This window comes from Centroberyx affinis, unplaced genomic scaffold (assembly GCF_046629955.1).
Source record: "Centroberyx affinis isolate AG114_WGS23_722 - 3 ecotype Tasmania unplaced genomic scaffold, CSIRO-AGI_Caff_v1 ptg003906l_1, whole genome shotgun sequence".
In the NCBI taxonomy this organism is placed as follows: domain Eukaryota; kingdom Metazoa; phylum Chordata; class Actinopteri; order Beryciformes; family Berycidae; genus Centroberyx; species Centroberyx affinis.
This window is the reverse complement of record NW_027281740.1, coordinates 172605-192500: the sequence shown is the minus strand read 5'-3', so window position 1 is coordinate 192500 and position 19896 is coordinate 172605. Positions and strand designations below refer to the sequence as shown.

Genomic DNA, 19896 nt, shown 5'->3' with positions numbered 1-19896 from the left:
GGTTTCCCCCTCCATCATTAAAGGGGAAGATGAAAGCAGGTTTTACCTCCTTCTCCAGGGACGGCTGGGTGGCGTTGATGGCTCTGTACAGCAGCATGTAGCCGGTCGCTCCCTCCGCCTCCTCCCAGCTCACCTTCATGCTGCTCATGGTCTCGTCGTAAACCTGCATGCTCTCCACCGCCGACAGAGGCACTGAGGGACGGAGACAGATTTCAGGGGGGGGGGATGGTGCGGTCTTATGGGGACAAACAAGTTGATAGTGAGGAAGACAGCGTGTGGCGGTGGGGGACCAGCTGTTTTACCCTTTTGTTTATATTAGTACAAAGGTAATTCTATACTCAAAAGACATGCATGTTAGGGATGTTAGGTATCAGACACTCCTGCCAATGCCCTAAACCAGTGTTTCCCAACCCAGTCCTCAAGGATCCCTTTTCCTGCAAGTATTGGTTCCAGCTCTACTCTTGCGCACCTGATCCAGTTAAGGTCTTAATGCTGATTGGTAGAGACAGATCTACCTGAACAGAGCAGCATGAAAGTGTGTAGGCCCCATTGGGATCAGGTGTGCAAGAGTAAAGATGGAATAAAAACTTGCAGGACAGGGGGTCCTTGAGGACTGGGTTGGGAACCACTGATTTAAAGTTTAGATAAGGTAAAATAGATAGCTACATGTTCCTTCACTCCCCTTGCCATGCTAGATAGCAATAGTTACAGTAATTTCAGTTACAAAGACAGATCATGTGAAAATTACAATATTTCTATCAGTTTACTTTTATATTTCTGTCAGTTTACTTTTATATTTCTGTCAGTATTTAGTTAAATTCAGTCTAGATTCTTCTTTCTCTACATTTTCACAACACAACCTGACTGTCTGTGCCTGTCATTTGATTGTGCGTTTGTTTAATGTGTCCCGGCTTCCCGGTTTGGGTGGAGTTTTCAGTTTTTAAGCACTGTGATTGGCCCGAAGGTCCAAACACCGCCCAGCCGGCAAACGTTGCTGTTAAAACGAAATGAAGCAGTTGTTTAAGCGCTCTGTTTGTTGTCAAATTCACTTTTGGAACGCCGTCCCGATGCGTTCCGGCCCAGTGACATCGCTGGATATATTCTGCTTTTTTATTTGGGGCTAGTCAAAAAAAAAATCTGACCAGCCCACAGATAGAGCGGCCCACCGGGAAATGTGTGTGTCTCCCCGCCCTCGGGTTTGCTGAAAACTCCAGATGCGTTATATTCTCTAAAATGATTAAATATCTATATCTTGCCATAGAGAGGGATGAAAGGGGGGATGGCAGTTTTACAAAGGGGATGGTTTTTGACAATTGTTATTTCAAGAGGGATGGCATCCCCTCGCATCCCTCTTCAAATCGACTACTGAGTATCACCACACTGAGGAGAGTTACAACACGCTTCCAAAGAGGAGAAGAAAAAACGATTTTGAAGGAATGCAGGGAGGCTTGGCTGTGTGACAACAATAGGAACTTGAACTTGTGGAAATTCAATGTTTTGAAGTCATTTTACAAAGCCAAAAGCACAAAAGGGAGAGATTCTTTGGACTTGGGATAGACAGAGCGAGTGATAAATCGACTACTTGTTGGTATTTGATATTCGGAGCGGTTCAAGGCACAGAAAGAGGCTGATGATGACACAAACAGACAAGCTACCCAGACCCTTTTGCCAGTTTATCGTCATTAAATCCAAACCTGGACATCCAGTGCATTTTATTAAATCGCAGGATGTCCCACATTGACCATAAATTGTAGCGCTTTTGATACAGTAGTGCAGGATATTTGGCAGCACAGGTATGGTGAAGGTTTCTTTTAAATTTTAAAGAATATTTTGTTGGCTTTTACTGAACAGTAGACAGTAGAGAGAGACAAGAAGGAGAGCGAGGGGACGACATGCCATCATGTATATACTATACTATACTATATCACTATATACCATACTACATAATATACACCACCAGTCAAAGGTTTGGACCCACCTGACTGAATGTTCTATGTTCTTCATTCTCTTAAAGCCATTTTGATCTAAAGGCTTCTGCTTAAATGCTTGAAATGAGTTTCTTAGAAAAAATATAAATAGTGAAGGTGATCCTATGTATGAATTTCTTTCCAAAGCCTTTGCCTTTCCATCAAGGCAAAGGGCGGCTGCTTTAAAGAATCTATAATATAAGATAGTTTTGATTTAACACTTTTATGTTATTTCATAGTTTTGATGCCTTTACTGTTATTCTAAAATGTGGAAAATAGTCAAAATAAAGAAAAATGTGGTGTGTACAAACTTTTGACTGGTAGTGTACATCATATACTGATACATACTACATATACATCGTCGTATACACATACTACACACACTCGATGTCCCATTTATTTTACTTTTCGCACGAAAAAAACTGTGTTTCATCCCAACCTAGATACGAAAAATGTGTTGAAAATGGCACATGCTTTTTTAAGAGTGTGGTTTCAAACAATCGGTCCGATCTCCAGATCATTCGGACATCTGTGCCCACACCCAGCAGCCCACACTGCACCCGCCCCCCCCCCCACCCCCCCACCCTCCAGACTTTATGGGCGAGCCGCAGTGACAGATTACAGCCGTGGGTTATGGCGGGACATTACGACCTAACTGAGTGTTAGTTTAAAAATGACAGTAAAGAAAGCCACAGTGATCTAACGGCTGCTGTGATCTAGCAGCAGCGATCCGGACAACAAAACGGCCAGCTATTCTTTTATGACAGTGGGAAACGCTCATTGTAAAAATCAGTCACACACTTAAGAACAAATATAGCAAACATTAAAGGACAAACGAGCAAATAAAAGCACTAATAGCCGTGCACTTAACACTTTGTTAAATTATATCAGTTTGTTTAAGATACACGCAAAGGCCGCAACGATGATAAATAACTTTACGGCTCAACACGATCGTTTTAACGTTTCCCAGTTCGCCCCGGTCAACACTGTTGTATCATGGGAATCTGTTTGTGTCTAACAGTTTTCCGCCTCAGATCAGATGCTAAATATACGTCGTGTAAACAGAGATGTTGGACCAGACTCGCAGAGGGGAATAAAAAAAAAAAAAAAGCGAGTAAACAAGTTCCATCAATGTGTCTGAAACAGGATAATGAGCATGGAAATCAAGTTGTTTATCTGGAAAACCATATGGACAAGAGCAGAACGCTTTTTTCCCCACAACAGTAAAAAAGGCTGCGGAGCGATGATGCGATCCGCCTCTTTAATCACGAGCACCGCCCCCCAGAGGGCAGCAGCCGGTGTCCTGGGAGAAAAAAAAGACCCCCCCCCCGTCCCGAGAAACACGACCTGAACCTGAACCTGCCGGGCGGCGAGGAAGAGGCACACTTGCCGAGCTTGAGACCTCAAAAATAAGGGGAGGATTTCGAAACCAAAGCAGGGGGTCTGGAGGTCCTCCCCCCAGAAAAATTTGAATCTCAGGACAGAATACAGAATAATTCGCCCCTCTGGTGTGAAGGGGATGTTCTGTTTGGCCACTAACAGCCATCTTAGTCTAATCCTTAGTCTCAGCATATACTACTGCATCAGGTCTCCTTTTACCAAACAGGCCTATGATGCTTTGTTGGCCCTGGTGCACTGTCATCGCCAGAGGTGGAAAGTAACTAAGTACATTTACTCAAGTACTGTACTTAAGTACAATTTTGAGGTACTTGTACTTTACTTGAGTATTTCCATTTTCTGCTACTTTATACTTCTACTCCACTACAATTCAGAGGCAAATATTGTACTTTTTACTCCACTACCTTTATTTGACAACTTAAGTTACTAGTTACTTTGCATATTCAGATAAATAATACAAAATATAATCAACAAATAAATGATGATGTATTATTATAGATTAAGATAAAACTTTATCGATCCCCAGGGGGAAATTTGCAAACTACCCAGCAGTAAATAAAGTCATTAAAATCAGCTTCACCTTTACCAGCTGCAACATTAAAGTGATGCTTACACATTAATGCAATAATTATAATCCAATAATATAATATACATTATTCTGAAATGGGCCATTCTGCATAATGAGTACTTTTACTTTTGGTACTTTAAGTATATTCTGATGCTATTACTTTTATACTTTTACTTAAGTAAAAATTTGAATGCAGGACTTTTACTTGTAACAGAGTATTTCTACACTGTGGTATTGTTACTTTTACTTAAGTGCAAGATCTGAGTACTTCTTCCACCACTGGTCATCGCCTTCTGATGTTTCTCAGCGTCTCCATGGTGATTCACGTCGGTGCCCCCCCCCCCCACGCTCGACGGGAAAATCGACGCGGCAGATTTTACAAAACGCACGCCCCTTTCCTCTAAAACTTTCCGTAAGAATCGGGAATTCTTCTTTCCAGGACGTCTGAAATTTACACGAGTATTTCTTTCTCTCCATTTCTCTCTCCGTCAAGACGAGACAGTCGCTCACTGAGGAGGACGAGGCGAGCGGCTCTCGTCGCCATGGAAACGATACATTCGGTGTAGCTGTGTTGTTGTCCGGGTAGAAACAGGGTTTGAATTTTAGAAAGAGTCGTAGGGCTTATACACGCTGTATAGTGCCAGAAACAGGTTGTGATAACGAAAAGGGAAAAAAAAGGTGTGAAAATTTGTCATAAATCGGGAGAAATATGGGAGAAACTGGGAGGAAACCGGGAGAGGGCAATAAAAATCGGAAGTCTCCCGGGAAAATCGGGAGGGTTGGCAAGTATGGGAAGAGGGTTCAGATGTTTACTCTGGGGTGACTGGGTGTGAGCAGTGGTGTAGTGGTGCCTGGAGAAGTGGGTGTACTCTTAATTTATGTCCCCAATTTTTTTTTTTTTTTTTTTTTAAAGCGGCCCGTCCAGCAAAGGATAAACGCCCTGTGTCATAAACAGTGACATGTAAGACTACTCTGCATATTTAGTTCACCCAAAAATGAGCCAGTAGCCTAGTATTTGGCCATTGTCACTTAACTTCTGCTGCTTGACTTCAGGGAGTAAGGATCATTATGAAATGAACATTAGCCACAGAAGAGGAGCAGATTTTGCAATCAATACTGGCCCACAGACTACAGGGTGAGACAACTACATGATTATGCATTTTGAGTGAACTATTCCTTATTCTTTAGTCCATCCACACATGAATATTGGACAACTATTCTCTCACCTTGCAAGTAGTCTATGGGCCTGTAGTTTCTTTTGTAAACTGTCTCTTGGAACAGCTGATTTGCAGCAGATAGTGTTGGCCAGAGTGTGCCACTATTATAAATTTAACATTATTTGTCTAGGGGCAGTTTGCAAATATTACAGTGTTAATTTCGTTGACAAATAATTTTCGCCATAGTTTTCGTCAACGACATTTTTTCATTGACGAAAACGAGATAATAGCTAAATAAAAAAATTATTTATGATGACAAAAACTATCAGGAAATGTATTGACGATTCCGTCAACGAATAAAAAACGAGACGAAAATGTTAGGGAGGGACGAGTTGGGAAGAGATCCAAACAGAAGTAGTCTCTTTGTGCGGTCTCTCTCTCTCTCTCTCTCTCTCTCTCTCTCTCTCTCTGTGCCTCTCTCTCTCTCTCTGTCACACTCTCTGTCTCTCTCTCTCTCTCTCTGTCTCTCTCTCTCTCTCTCTCTCTCTCTCTCTCTCTGTCACACTCTCTCTCTCTCTCTCTCTGTGCCTCTCTCTCTCTCTCTCTCTCTCTCTCTCTGTCTCTCACGCTCTCTCTCTCTCTCTGTCACACTCTCTCTCTCTCTCTCTCTGTGCCTCTCTCTCTCTCTCTCTCTCTCTCTCTCTCTCTCACTCGTTGCAGCACACTCCTGAATGATGCACATCAGAGGGGATTTAGAAGTGGGTATACGCAATGCCAACTGAAAAATAAGTAGGTAAAAAATAAGTAGGCAGGTATACGCCGTATAGCACCGCTGGGTGTGGGGGGGGGGAAACAGAGGGAGAGGAAGGTGAGCAGCAGGTGAAGAGGAGGAAACACTCACAGGTGGTTTCGGTTCCCTTCAGAGGCTCGCTGCTCTCCTCGCCCACCACAGAGTGAACGTTCACCACGTACTCCGTCAGAGGCGACAGGCCGTCCAGCACCACGGTGGTGACCGTCCCGTCCACCATCACCTGCAACATGAAGGACGGGTTATCAATTCATCAATCAACTCATCAATTCATCAATCAACTCATCAACTCATCAATTCATCAATCAACTCATCAATTCATCAACTCATCAATTCATCAATTCATCAATCAACTCATCAATTCATCAACTCATCAATTCAAAAAATGTGATAACAGTAACGTGTTACTTTGTGACACGTTTCCCCAACACTGGTCATAGATACTTAATACGCTTTAAAATGTCTAATAAATTTAACGTTTTTCCAAAATGTGCTTTACTTTCATACCAGTAATCACATTTTAAGAGCAGGTTCACTTTTTTCATATGGTGGATATCTTGTTTAGAGTACAGTTAAGTACAGTAAAGTACAGTAGAGTATACTAGAGTACAGTAGAGTACAGTAGTAGAGTAGAGTACAATAGTAGAGTACAGTATAGTACAGTAGAGTACAGTAGTAGAGTACAGTAAAGTACAGTAGAGTACAGTACAGTAGAGTACAGTAGAGTACAATAGTAGAGTATGGTAAAGTACAGTAGAGTAGAGTACAATAGTAGAGTAGAGTACAGTAAAGTACAGTAGAGTAGAGTACAATAGTAGAGTACAGTAAAGTACAGTAGAGTACAGTAGAGTACAGTAGAGTACAATAGTAGAGTAGAGTACAGTAGAGTAGAGTAGTAGACTAGAGTAGTAGAGTACAGTAAATTACAGTAGTAGAGTAGAATAGAATACAGTAGAGTAAAGTACAGTACAGTGGAGTACAATAGTAGAGTACAGTAGAGTAGAGTAGAGAACAGTATAGAACAGTAGAGTACAGTAGAGAACAGTAGAGTAGAGAACAGTCGAGTAGTAGACTAGAGTAGTAGAGTACAGTAGAGTACAGTAGTAGAGTACAGTAGAGAACAGTAGAGTAGTAGAATAGAGTAGTAGAGCACAGTACAGTACAGTTGTAGAGTAGATTAGAGTACAGTAGAGTGAAGTACAGTAGAGTAGAGTAGAGTACAGTAGAGTGAAGTACAGTAGAGTAGAGCACAGTAGAGTTAAGTACAGTAGAGTACAGTAGAGTGAAGTACAGTAGAGTAGAGCACAGTAGAGTTAAGTACAGTAGAGTAGAGTACAGTAGAGTGAAGTAGAGTAGAGTACAGTAGAGTGAAGTACAGTAGAGTAGAGTACAGTAGAGTGAAGTACAGTAGAATAGAGTACAGTAGAGTGAAGTATAGTAGAATAGAGTACAGTAGAGTGAAGTACAGTAGAATAGAGCACAGTAGAGTAACTTTCCGACCACAGTCAGAACTGGCCCTCTCTCTCCCTGGTGGTTTCCCTCCTGACACAGTGAGCTGAAGTCGGTCTGGTTTTTGTGTCTGACTCATCTGACTGAACAGTGTAACATGAACTTCACATCAGAAGACGAACATGAGGCCAACAGTCTGTCAGCTGGTGATTATAATGGGCCTTCAGTGCCATTGAGTTCTACCTCCTCACATGCCGCTCTGTGGGAAAATCAAACCCGGAAGACAAACAATAAACAAAAAAAAAACAAACAAACAGAAAACATGAGCCGTTACAGAGGCTGCAGCTCTGTCAGACGCTCCGGTAAACAATTTTTTAACAATGACACAAACAAGACCGACTTCAGTTCATTACCCCACAACTTATTCGTGTCTTTTTCTCCCTCACTCTTTTTTTTTACTTTACACTTGTCTATATTTCTATTACAGATGAATATTCTAGGGACACAGTAATATTTCTTTCATCTATTGTCAGCGTGGCCTTCTTTTATCTTGTCTCCAGACTTATCAAGCTTGTTTTAGGTTGTTTTTTTTGTTTTTTTTGTGAAATCATCTCACAAGTTTGACTTTTTTTTTTCAGGAGAATGTAACTTGTTTCAGGACATTTACTTGGCAAAAGTGAAATTGTCTTGGAGAAAGTTTCTTCATTGTTTAATGATGATTTCTTGAAAGAAGTCATATTGGCATGAATCAAGTGAAATTTATTGAAACCAGCAGATTATCTGCCAGTGCAGTGAGGTAATTTGATTAAAAAATATCATGAAATAAGCTGATAGGTCTGGAAACAAGATAAAATTACTTCATTTGTCATTTTTTGCTGTTGGCCCATCCTCATTATTGGTTGCTTGTAATTGAGGAATTTCACTTTATTGCTTTGTTGCACCAGTTATAAGTCGCTCTAGATAAGAATCCCCAGCTAAATGCCCAACGTATAAATGTTAAATATCTTATGTGTTTTTGTCAATACATATTTTGCTGTCCAGTGTGAGCAAATTAAATAAGAGTTAAAGGAGTAGTTCACCCAAAAATGAAAATCCTGTCATCATCTCCTCCCCCTCATGCCAGTTGAAACACAGGTGAAGTTTGTCCATATAACACACAGGGAGGCTGCAGCACAACTCCATAGCAGCCTTCTCCAAAACAACTGAAGTCAGTGGGGACCAGTTCTTCAGAGTTCCACAAAGACCTACAGTATATTGACACCATCATTTAGTGCAAATCTTAACTACAGCTGATTGATTTGCAACAAATAATGGTGTATAGGTCTTTCTATTCACAGTGTGATTGTTTGGCTGTTTTTGTTTTGGAGCTCTAAAGAACAGGTCCCCATTGACTTCAGTTGTTTTGGAGAAGGCTGCTACCAAGTTGTGCTGGCAGCCTCCCTGTGTGTTATATGGACTAACACATTTCACCTGTGTTTCATTTGGCATGAGGGTGAGGAGATGATGACAGAATTTTCATTTTTGGGTGAACTATTCCTTTAAGGCTCAGCAGTGAGGATCTCTCCCAGTGTGAGGAGTTATATAACAGTAAAGTCAGTGTGTTTCAGTCTGCGGCCGGGTGGAAACTCCTTCTCTGGACTCTCTGCTTCAGACGAAGCCGATCAGAATCGCACAGACTCCGTCTGACAACGGCCAATAAAAAGCACAAAGGACGGAAAAGAGCCAGTCCTCTGTCTTTAAAGAGCGGACTGACAGGAGGTTAAGTGTAAACTAAATGCAGGTTCACCAAGGCAACTGTGATCCAGATTTCAGTTCCTGAGAGCCAAATAAACAGGGCTTTCTCCCACTGAATGAAAGCCAGACCTGGGTGTTTGGAAATGCTTCAAGTGTTTGTTTTAAGCTGCTTGGAATACCAGGCGGGTGGGGTTTGCCACATAAGACGACACAGCAAACACCAGAAAGGTAAACAGGAACAGGAATGTATTTGAATGTCGATTTCAGTCTGTGACTGGCAGCTTACCTGACATTTATCTGAACTCTTCTGTCTAAACTCCACCCATCTGGTACTCCCAGCAGGCTAAAACAAACACTTGGAAGTGTGATTTGTTACAGTTTGACCCAGGTCTGATTGGAGCCACGAGAAATGAAAAAAAGCAAACAAGAAGCAGAAGTAGATTTTCAGCTTTTCATCTTCAGCTTTTCGTCGAGTATCAGCAGATGGGAACCGTAAATTTTTCGGAGACAGGATGCGGGTTGGGCAAGTCTCACAAGACAAGAGAACCTAAGAAACAGACTGGATGAGGACAGGGTCCAAGTTCACTGATCACCTTTTGACTCTCTGAGCTCGCAGTGGACTCTTGGAGGAATCGGCTAAAGCAAGATCCCAAAAAAAAAAAAGAAAAAGATATACGAGTCCTGGGGGTGGCAGACAGAGAATTCAGTAAACGAGTCACAGAGCCAGGTCTTCATATCGAAACCAGGTGGAAGCTAACAATCTGCAAATGCGGCAGTGTGGAGAGGCAGCGAGGCTAATCACATCTGTTTAATCACATCTTCTAAATCTCATCCCCCCCCCCTTTTTCCCCCTTTTCTGCTCTCCACTCGCACCTGATCGTGTTCCTGTTTCGTCCTTAAAAAACCTTTCTACCGTTTCTTCCTCCTGCTCTTATTTATTTGCTCTATCATCAAGGACACAGAAACATTTTATGACGTGTGTTATCAGGGTGCTGCGACCTTTGACCTCCTCACTATTGGCTGGATTTAATTTTGCCGATCAAGGAATTGAAGCTTGTTCTACTGATGATTTTAAGTGAGTGTAAAATGCAAAATGTAATGTCTTTTCTACATCTATCCAGTGGTGGAAAGTAACTAAGTACATTTACTCAAGTACTGTACTTAAGTACAATTTTGAGGTACTTGTACTTTACTTGAGTATTTCCATTTTATGCTACTTTGTACTTATACTCCACTACATTTTAGAGGGAAATATTGTACTTTTTACTCCATTACATTTATTTCACAGCTATAGTTACTAGTTACTTTTCAGATCAATATTTTATATTTAAAACATTTGATCATCTTTATAAAATAACTATAAAATAGCATTGTTATAGATTAGACTACCCAAAAGTATAGCTAAATTGTTAAGATTAGCTTCACGTTGACAACTTTAAAATGCTGCTTACATGTACATGTATGTCAATAAATCAGTATTAATATTCCAATAATTTATGAAAAATATAACTCTCTAAATGGGGACAGTTTGCATAATGAGTACGTTTACTTTGATACTCTAAGTACATTTTGCTGCCAATACTTATGTACTTTTACTTAAGTAAGATTTTGAATGCAGGACTTTTACTTGTAATGGAGTATCTTTACATTGTTGTATTGCTACTTTTACTGAAGTAAAAGATCTCAGTACTTATTCCCCCATGCATCTATCATATGGGGCTATCATCCAAAATAGTACGACTGGAATGCAGTCACATAATATTTAGCATATCCTGTTAATTAAATGCTTTGGTTTTGAAAAAGAACCATCTCACTCTTGTAGTCTTGTAGTAAATCTAGTAACATCAGCAGAATATGCCAGAATATTCTTGTGTCTTGCGTACACAAAATCAACAATCAGCGGATTCTGGTGGTCCGAAGCTCCCATTTAAACTGATGGGTGTTCGGGTTTAAACCGTGGCTGATGAGAATAGCCTTCCCCAAATTACCAGATCAGCCGAATCTGTCCAAATTTTAAAAGCTTGTCTTAAAACCCATCTCTGTTCATTGGATTTTCACTGTGTCCGATACGTTCTTTTATCCTCCGTTGCTTCTAACCAAGCTCGTATTTCCCTTACATCTTAATTTCATTACTGGTGTTCCATGCTTTCCCTCGTTTTTTTTTTTGACACTTGACACTCTATGTCTGTCTCTATGTCTTCTACTTGACACTTGGTGTGTTAATGCCACGTTTCCATCATATCAGATGTAACGTAAAAAAAAACGAACTGCTGAGTGGGAAAAAACGTTCACAACAAAAAAATCTTGATGGTAATTAAGTATGATGTGGGAATTTTTTGGAGGCGCCAATATCTCCCACTCCCATATAGCAGGGAATCCATCCATGTTGGCAGTCCAAGATAGTAAAAATCAAAAGTATCAGTAATACAATCAACCCCACTTCCAAAAAGTGAGCAATATCTGCTGCTGTTCACTTACGGTTGATTTTAAACTGATAAATAAATCTAATTTGAATGTGGGCGTCCCAATGAGTTCAACACATTAAAGGAATAGTTCACCCAAAAATGAAAATCCTGTCATCATCTCCTCCCCCTCATGCCAGTTGAAACTCAGGTGAAGTTTGTCCATATAACACACAGGGAGGCTGCAGCACAACTCCATAGCAGCCTTCTCCAAAACAACTGAAGTCAGTGGGGACCAGTTCTTCAGAGTTCCACAAAGACCTACAGTATATTTACACCATCATTTAGTGCAAATCTGAACTACAGCTGATTGATTTGCAACAAATAATGGTGTGTAGGTCTTTCTATTCACAGTGTGATTGTTTGTCTGTTTTTGTTTTGGAGCTCTAAAGAACAGGTCCCCATTCACTTCAGTTGTTTTGGAGAAGGCTGCTACCAAGTTGTGCTGCAGCCTCCCTGTGTGTTATATGGACTAACACATTTCACCTGTGTTTCATTTGGCATGAGGGGGAGTAGATGATGACAGGATTTTCATTTTCAGTGTCTTCTACTTGACACTTGCTGTGTTAATGCCACGTTTCCATCATATCAGATGTAACGTAAAAAAAACAAAAAAAACGAACTGCTGAGTGGGAAAAAACGTTCACGTCAAAAACTCTTGATGGTAATTAAGTTTGATGTGGGAGTTTTTCGGAGGCGCCAATATCTCCCACTCCCACATAGCAGGGAATCCATCCATGTTGGCAGTCCAAGATCCAAGAAAGTATCAGTAATACAATCAACCCCACTTCCAGGGTTGCCAAATTGTTTCCAAGGAAAGTAGCTATTGGCTGCTCAAAAAGTCGCTAGAAGTCGCCAGATGACGTCATATGCTAATTTGCATATCAATATATAATCTACAGTCTCCGCTCGCAGAGGGAGGGGGGGCTACGCTGTGTGTGGGAAGCGCTGTGAGCATTAGAGCTCTGTGGATGACAAGCAAGTAGAGCAAACCAGCATCAGCCGTACCAATTTATTGGCAAATGCTTTAGGATTCAACACTTTAACATTGTTCCCCATGTAGAGCTGCAACGATTAATCGATTAATCGATTAGTTGTCAACTATTAAATTAATCGGCAGCTATTTTGATAATCGATTAATCGGTTTGAGTAATTTTTTAAGAAAAATAAGTCAAAATTCTCTGATTCCAGCTTCTTAAATGTGAATATTTTCTGGTTTCTTTACTCCTCTATGACAGTAAACTGAATATCTTTGGGTTGTGGACAAAACAAGACATTTGAGGACGTCATCTTGGGCTTTGGGAAACACTGATCCACATTTTTCACCATTTTCTGACATTTTATAGACCAAACAACTAATCGATTAATCGAGAAAATAATCGACAGATTAATCGACAATGAAAATAATCGTTAGCTGCAGCCCTATCCCCATGGTCAGAAAAAGTCGCCAGATTTGTCGCTAGTCGCTTTTGAGAAATAAAGTCTCCAGGGGATTCTGAAAAGTCGCTAAATTTAGTGACAAAGTCGCCAAGTTGGCAACACTGCCCACTTCCAAAAAGCAAGCAATATCTGCTGCTGCTTCATTTATGGTTTATTTTAAACTGATAAAATAAAAATGATTTGAATGTGGGCGTCCCAATGAGTTCAACACATTAATGCTTTCAAGTTGTAGCAATGAAATCTCATCCCATCCGCTAAACTGGATCACTCCGCCAGTCACGACCTTTCACCCCACAGCAGGCTGTGTGCTGCGGCAGAGAAAAATAGTTGTGTGATTTCCTGGTGAAGTGAAAGTGTGCGTAATGGTGGGATTGTGTCATGAAATCAGAGCTAATTTTAATGTATGTGCAACTTTTCTGTTTCTTCTCAACTCCCCTGTGGATCCACAAACTTTTCTGGAGATATTCTGACAAACAGTTTGGACTCATTGTTGCAGCAACTGACAGCTGACTGGAGACAATACTGTCTGTGGGTCCAAGTACTACAGGGAGGAACAGACTCATTATATATAGGAACAAAATTGCCGAACTTATCCTTAAAGCTGTGATCTTCAAATGCAGCAGCACACTATTTTCTCTTCTCTCCCACACACACACAATCATACACATGAACACTCGTTCTATAACAGATCTTCCCTAAAACACTAATTTAAATCGTCACTATCATTATAATTATTATGACTATTTCATCCTTGTTTGTTTTGTTTTATTTTGTTTTGTTTTATCAAAACAAAACAAAATGTCAAGTGCTGTACGTCACCCTGTTGTTGTTTATTCATTGTCTGCCCTTGTGTATTTTATCCCCGTTTCAATCGTTGTTGTATCTGTAAAGTCACGACTGTTTTGTTTTTGCACCAATAAAAAAAAAAAAAAAAAAAAGACATGGAAAAATATTTAAAAAAAAATAATAATAATAAAAAAAAAGAAGACGTGGAAAAATATGAAAAAAATAATAATAAAAAAAAAAGAAGACGTGGAAAAATATAAAAAAATAATAATAATAATAAAAAATAAGCACACTATGGAGAAAGAAGGGAGGGAGAGGGAGGAAGGGAAGGGATTAGCGGTCAGCTGACCTGCTGGGTGGGTCCTCCGGCGGTGGTGGCGTACGTGACGCGGTACTGCTCCACGGGGCCGCCGGGCGCCGTCCAGCTGGCCCGGAACGAGCGGTGGGTCACCTCCGAGGTCACCAGGTCGGTGGGCGCCTCCGCTCCGCCTCCTGAAAACACAGCGAACCAGACGGGAACGTGATCCGACATGTCGAGTTATTTCACACAGTGACCCCTGCCGCCGCAAATCTGTCCTCGTCGTGTTCGCCCCCCCTCTCGACAGCCGGGCTGCTGGCCCGCTGTGTATTTCAGCTCTTCTGACAAAGCGCTTCTTTAAAAAATATTTTTCCCCGGCCGTGTTGTAAATCACGATTGTGCTTCCTCTTAAAACTGATTTACAGACAAAAAAGTACTTCCAACGTGAAAGTTTCCATTAGGGGCTTGGATCCGTTTTGTAACATCTTTCAACAGTCTGAATTAATCAAGATTGTCAGGCAGAATTGCGTCGTATTCAAGATAATATAAGTGCTGGCTTTGCTTTAATCTTTTCATTGGCTCTCGTCGACGGCCAAATCAGCCTGATCTTCTTAGTGCTCTCTACCTCGTATGCTACAGTTGATGGAGAAAAACAGAACAGTTTGTTCTCGTCGTCTATAATTATAATCATAATGACTTTATAATGTCTACCCTCTGCTACTCAATGGTCAATGGTGCTCTAGTGTCATTCAGAGAGGTTCGGTGATATTCGTGTCTTTACTCGGGCCGAAGGTTTATGCGCTCCTCCGCAGGCAGAGCAAAGGTCACGACCCCACAGCCTGTAAAAGCCACTGAAAACCTTCCGTAAAATTTTTAAAAAAATGCACGGTCGTCAATCTGAAAATTTTTGTAAATTCCTGAAAAGGCGACTTTGCGAAGCTACAAAGTCTCCGGCCAACGCCGCACCAATAATTATATCACTAAAACGCGGAAATCTGACTCAGCGGTGTTTCAGCGAATAAACTGGAGGGATTTCAGATTTCAGAAAAGTTCTCTGTTGGATTTAAACAGCTCTCATTCATCATGGAGACACAAGGGAGATAAACGGGAGCGTATCTATGTTCCCCGGGTTCTATGTTTAACCCTAACCCTAACCCTCTTCTCCCCTGAGGAGCCCTGAGTTTTCCATGGCATATGGATACTACTACTACTACTACTACTTCCTACTTCCAAAGCAGCCGGAGCGAGATGCAATCTATTTACGGTGAATGGCCAGTGCCTAACCTGGATAGCTCTGGTAAAAAGCCCTTCTGTTCTGTGAAACAGTTGTGGTCAGAGCTCTGGGTAAACATCTACACACAACCAACCTAACCTAACCCTAACTAACCATATTAAGCGAATACAGAGCTGGGGAATGTCTTTTTCAGATTCCCATTATGTGCTATATAGAGCTAGGGAACATAGGACCCTGGGAGAGCACATATGTAGAACTGGGGAACATAGAACCCTTTGTCATGTTCCAATTATTTGCCATATAAATCTGAGGAACATATGACCCTGGGAACATAGGACCCTTTGTCATGTTCCCATTATGTGTCATATAAATCTGGGGAACATAGGACCCTTGGGAACATAGGAATGACTCCAGATAAACACTAAACTAGGACAGTTGTCCCAAACTTGTTTTCCTCAAGACCGCCGAACTCGTCACCGCCCAAATCCGTGCACCCCACCCTCCAAACCCCGAACCCCACCCTGGAGACCGCAGGTAAACACACTGGCTAAGAGCTGGATACTGCTGGAAGGTTTCTAATAAATAAATGAAAGCAGATTTTCAAATGTAATAGAGTCAATTATTAACAGTGGAATAGGTTTAGACCGATATAGTATTGGCCTTTTATTAAATATTGCATATCGGTCAGTTATGTTGCCGATAAAATGGAGGTTCCTCACTGATCACAGCTACATAAAACCTGAAATTCAAATTTTAGATTATTCACACATTATATTTAATCATTTAATTGTTTTTTGTAGATTCATTCTTCGTTTTAAAAACAGTAATGTAATCCCTAAATGTCCTGAAACAAGTTACATTATTTCAAAAAAAAAAAAAAAAGGTCAAATTTGTTGAAACCAGTAAAATAATCACAATGTCACACAAAAAAAATCCTAAAATAAGATTGATAAGTCTGGATACAACTTAACACATTTGTCAGTTTTTGCAGTGATGAATTTTCACTGCAACAATCCAAGATTTTGATGGTTTTTAACATCTTTTGACGCCTTAAAATCGTTAAAACTGTAAAAAAAAATCAGCCTGGTGCTGAGCGGCCCGGCTGTGGGACAGTCCCACACGGGACAGGTCGGCCTACCTGGACCCTTGACACTGTTGCAGAGGTTGACGGTGAGGTCGTCGACGATGTCCAGGAGGAAGGTGAAGTCGTTCACGTTGTACATGTGGATCTCGTCCGGGTCGGAGGCGATGGACCTCAGCTCGTTCTCGTCGGCGTTCTTCACACCTGAGAGGAAAAAACACAAAACTTCACTTCAAGAAGAGAGAACAAAGGTAACATGGCTATGTATCCGCTTTGTATGGTGATGACAAGTCTGTTTTTTCAGCCGCTTTGACAGGTAAAGTAATCAGTCATTGTTTGGAGGATCATTCCTTTTCTAAATCCTTCCTTTTTTCTGTTAAAGTAGTAAAATTGGCTAGTAAACTTGGGAATCCATCAGTCACTTTGGCCAGTGGATAGAAGTTAGGTTTAGGGTTAGTTTCCCCTCCTACATTTTTACATTTACATTTCAGGCATTTAGCTGGCACTGTAGAGTAAGATTCAGTGGTAACACTTTACAATAAGGGTCACTAAGTTAAGGGTTAGTTAATGCTTAATAAGCATTAACTAACCCTTAATTAACAGTTAACTAATGTGTCTGGTAATCGTTTACTAATGGTGTTCATGTTAACTAAGGTATTAATTTATCATTATCATTTATCATTTATAAACTATTAAATAATGTATAAATTAATACCTCAGTTAACATGAACACCATTAGTAAAGTACACATTAGTTAACTGTTAATTAAGGGTTAGTTAATGCTTATTAAGCATTAACTAACCCTTATTAAGCATTAACTAACCCTTAACTTAGAGACCTTTATTGTAAAGTTACCGATTCAGTTCCTAGATCACCAACATCACAGACAAACAACGGTAAGGAGGTCAAGGGTCAAAGCCTTAGAGCTCCAACAGTAGATGAAACTGATACAAACATACAAAATTTTGTGAAATGGGGTCAGAAATTTTATCTTAAAAAACAAATAATTTGCTCCGTGCATGGAAAAAGAGAGAAATCTGTTTCCCCAGCATGAAAGGATTACATGGAGGAGACACAAGTAGAAACAGAAAGTAGTTTGAAATTGAAATAGTGTGGTAGAAAGTAAGGCTGTGGCAGTTTTCTACTGGGAGGGAAGTTTTCATTTAAAAGTTTTTCTTATTTAACCATGACCAAAACCTTAATCTAACCATAACCAAGGTTTTTGTTGCCTAAAGCTAACCCAAACCTTAGCCGAAGTTTTAGTTTCCTAACCTTAACCCGCTGTTTTACTTGCCTAAACTTGATCATCCTCTTCATGTTGTGTCCAGTTCCTGCTATTCTCACATAATCCTTTCACGGTGGAGGAACGTCATCTTTCGAGGTTGTGCAATCTTCCGAAGTTTGTGGTCATTTCAACAAATTTTGTGTGTTGGATCATGCCGAGTACGCAGACTGTAATAAACCACTCACCGATGGCGTAGAGCTCGATGCCCTGGTTCCTCAGGTTCTGGGAGTTGAAGACGATCTCATCCTGGGACTTTCCGTCAGTGATGAGGACACCGATTTTGCGAGAGTCCGCACGCATTCCCACGTTGGGTTTGAAGTTGTTCTCCAGGATGTAGTTCAGAGCCATTCCTGCATGACGCGACAAGGAGGCGTTACAAACCTTTCAGCCATGATTGAACACTGCTAATTGTGAAAACTTGTAGATCATTCAGTCAGTTCCCAGTCACAGAGAAGTTCATCACGTTGAATTTAAAATGCTTTTCTGTGGTCTAAACTTTCTGGGACTCATTGCATTTGCATATGTGGCAAATCCCACCCATCCAAGACCAAAGCAGACTAAAAACAAACAGTAGAAAGTATTTCTATGCCTTCACACTGTAACTGGAAGATCATTCAGATCATGTGATGTAAATATTGTAATTTTGTGTATGATCATGTCACACGTATGAGAATGTCACTATTCATTTTGTGCTCAATTAACTAATGTACTTTTGGTAATGATGATATGTTATGACCATTTTTAAGTAGAAAAGCCTAACCAGGGACAGAAATCCCATATGCAACACATCTGTATCATGTTATTGTGACCTGTTACAATGTTTGTTTTGCATTGTCCCTGACAAATAAACTAATAAATAAAAAAAAATTATAATTAATTTCCTGTAGAGCTGAGCAACCAGGGAAACTCGGCCAACGTGTGGTGTCAACAAGCTCGTTGGCTGAGGAAAATTTGGCCACGGCTGAACTTCTCACTGTCATTGGCCGTCAACAACCAATCAGATTTGCATGTTTCCTTGTTTCCCCTACTGATGTGAATTTGTTTCATGAATGATAGTTCTGCCTGGCAAGTTCAAAATACACAAGATGTTGATTAAAAATGTCTCAAAAGCGATGCTTGGAGAACTGTTGCATCCATCATCTGATGCGATTTGATTGAGTTTTTTTTCCTATTTTAATTAATGCAACCTATTTAGGGCTTCCCAGCTAGCTATGTTAACTTGTTAAAACAATATAACGTCATGATAGGAAATACCAAAGTACAAACTAACTAGATAACCAACTAACCAAACTACATGCAATGCCCCGGCCACAATCAGTCAGAATACCACGTCGCTCATAGTGTGAACGCCCCGTCTGAACTATCTGTCCCAGGACTGCATAAAGGCAGGGGTGGTCTTACCATTAGCCCCCCCCACAATCACTCAGGCTATAGTGGGCTACTCCGTATCTAGTGTGATTTTGCCACTTTAAGCTCATTTTGCTTGCTACTACATCAGTATCTGAGAGAGAAGTAACACAAAAAAAACAAAAGGTACACCAGTGGGGCAGAAAAACAAAAAAGTGCCCTTGCATACATACTTTTCTCAGCCCCAGCTTGAAGGTAATATATAGAAAAGAATGGATTAAAATGGGAAAGAGTTGGGATTCAGGGGGCCCCTCGCTTGCCTTTGCCTAGGGCCCCCAAATCACTAAGTCCGCCCCTGCATAAAGGACGGTTAAATCACCTGTCATGGTGTTTCCTCCCTTGTACGGCAGGTTGGCCACAGCATCCAGCAGGGAGTCCCGGGTCGGATGGGCGTTCAGGTGCCACTCCGTCTTCGGGTCTCCGCTGTACTGAGCCAGACCTGCAGAAAACACACCAAACTCCCTCTTCAGTCATAACACTTTTCTTTACAAAGTTCCTCACAAAGTACAAAACAGACTTTAACGAGCAGCTGGCTGTAATTAAGGGAAGACTTTCACTGTTGTCTCTGTGTAACAGTAATGTCACATTAATGCAAATATACAGCAACACAGTTGGCACGAAAGACCATTCAGTGATCTTCATTCATCCAACAATAGTAGCAATACTAACAGTAGTAGTAGTAGTAGTATTAATAGTAGTTGTATAAGTAGTCGTATTAGTAGTAGTAGAAGTTTTAGTAGCACTAGCAGCAGTATTAATAGTAGCTGTATTAGTAGTAGTATTAGTATGAGTTGCAGTCATAGTAGTGGTAGTAGGAGGTAG

General features: G+C 40.8%; 1 protein-coding gene across 1 annotated transcript in view; it reads right to left on the bottom strand.

Annotated features, from left to right (window-relative positions):
- LOC139663063 (collagen alpha-1(XII) chain-like) overlaps nucleotides 1–19896 on the bottom strand; it is a gene marked incomplete at its 3' end in the record, with an annotated part of 107850 nt that overhangs the window by 42102 nt on the left and 45852 nt on the right. Inside the window, exons 19-24 of the mRNA XM_071541596.1 lie at nucleotides 19394–19513; nucleotides 17853–18017; nucleotides 16440–16586; nucleotides 14119–14261; nucleotides 5992–6121; nucleotides 47–192 (exon numbers count right to left, since the gene is read on the bottom strand). Of these exons, the coding sequence (XP_071397697.1) occupies nucleotides 47–192; nucleotides 5992–6121; nucleotides 14119–14261; nucleotides 16440–16586; nucleotides 17853–18017; nucleotides 19394–19513 (851 nt within the window). The remainder of the gene's footprint in view (nucleotides 1–46; nucleotides 193–5991; nucleotides 6122–14118; nucleotides 14262–16439; nucleotides 16587–17852; nucleotides 18018–19393; nucleotides 19514–19896) is intronic.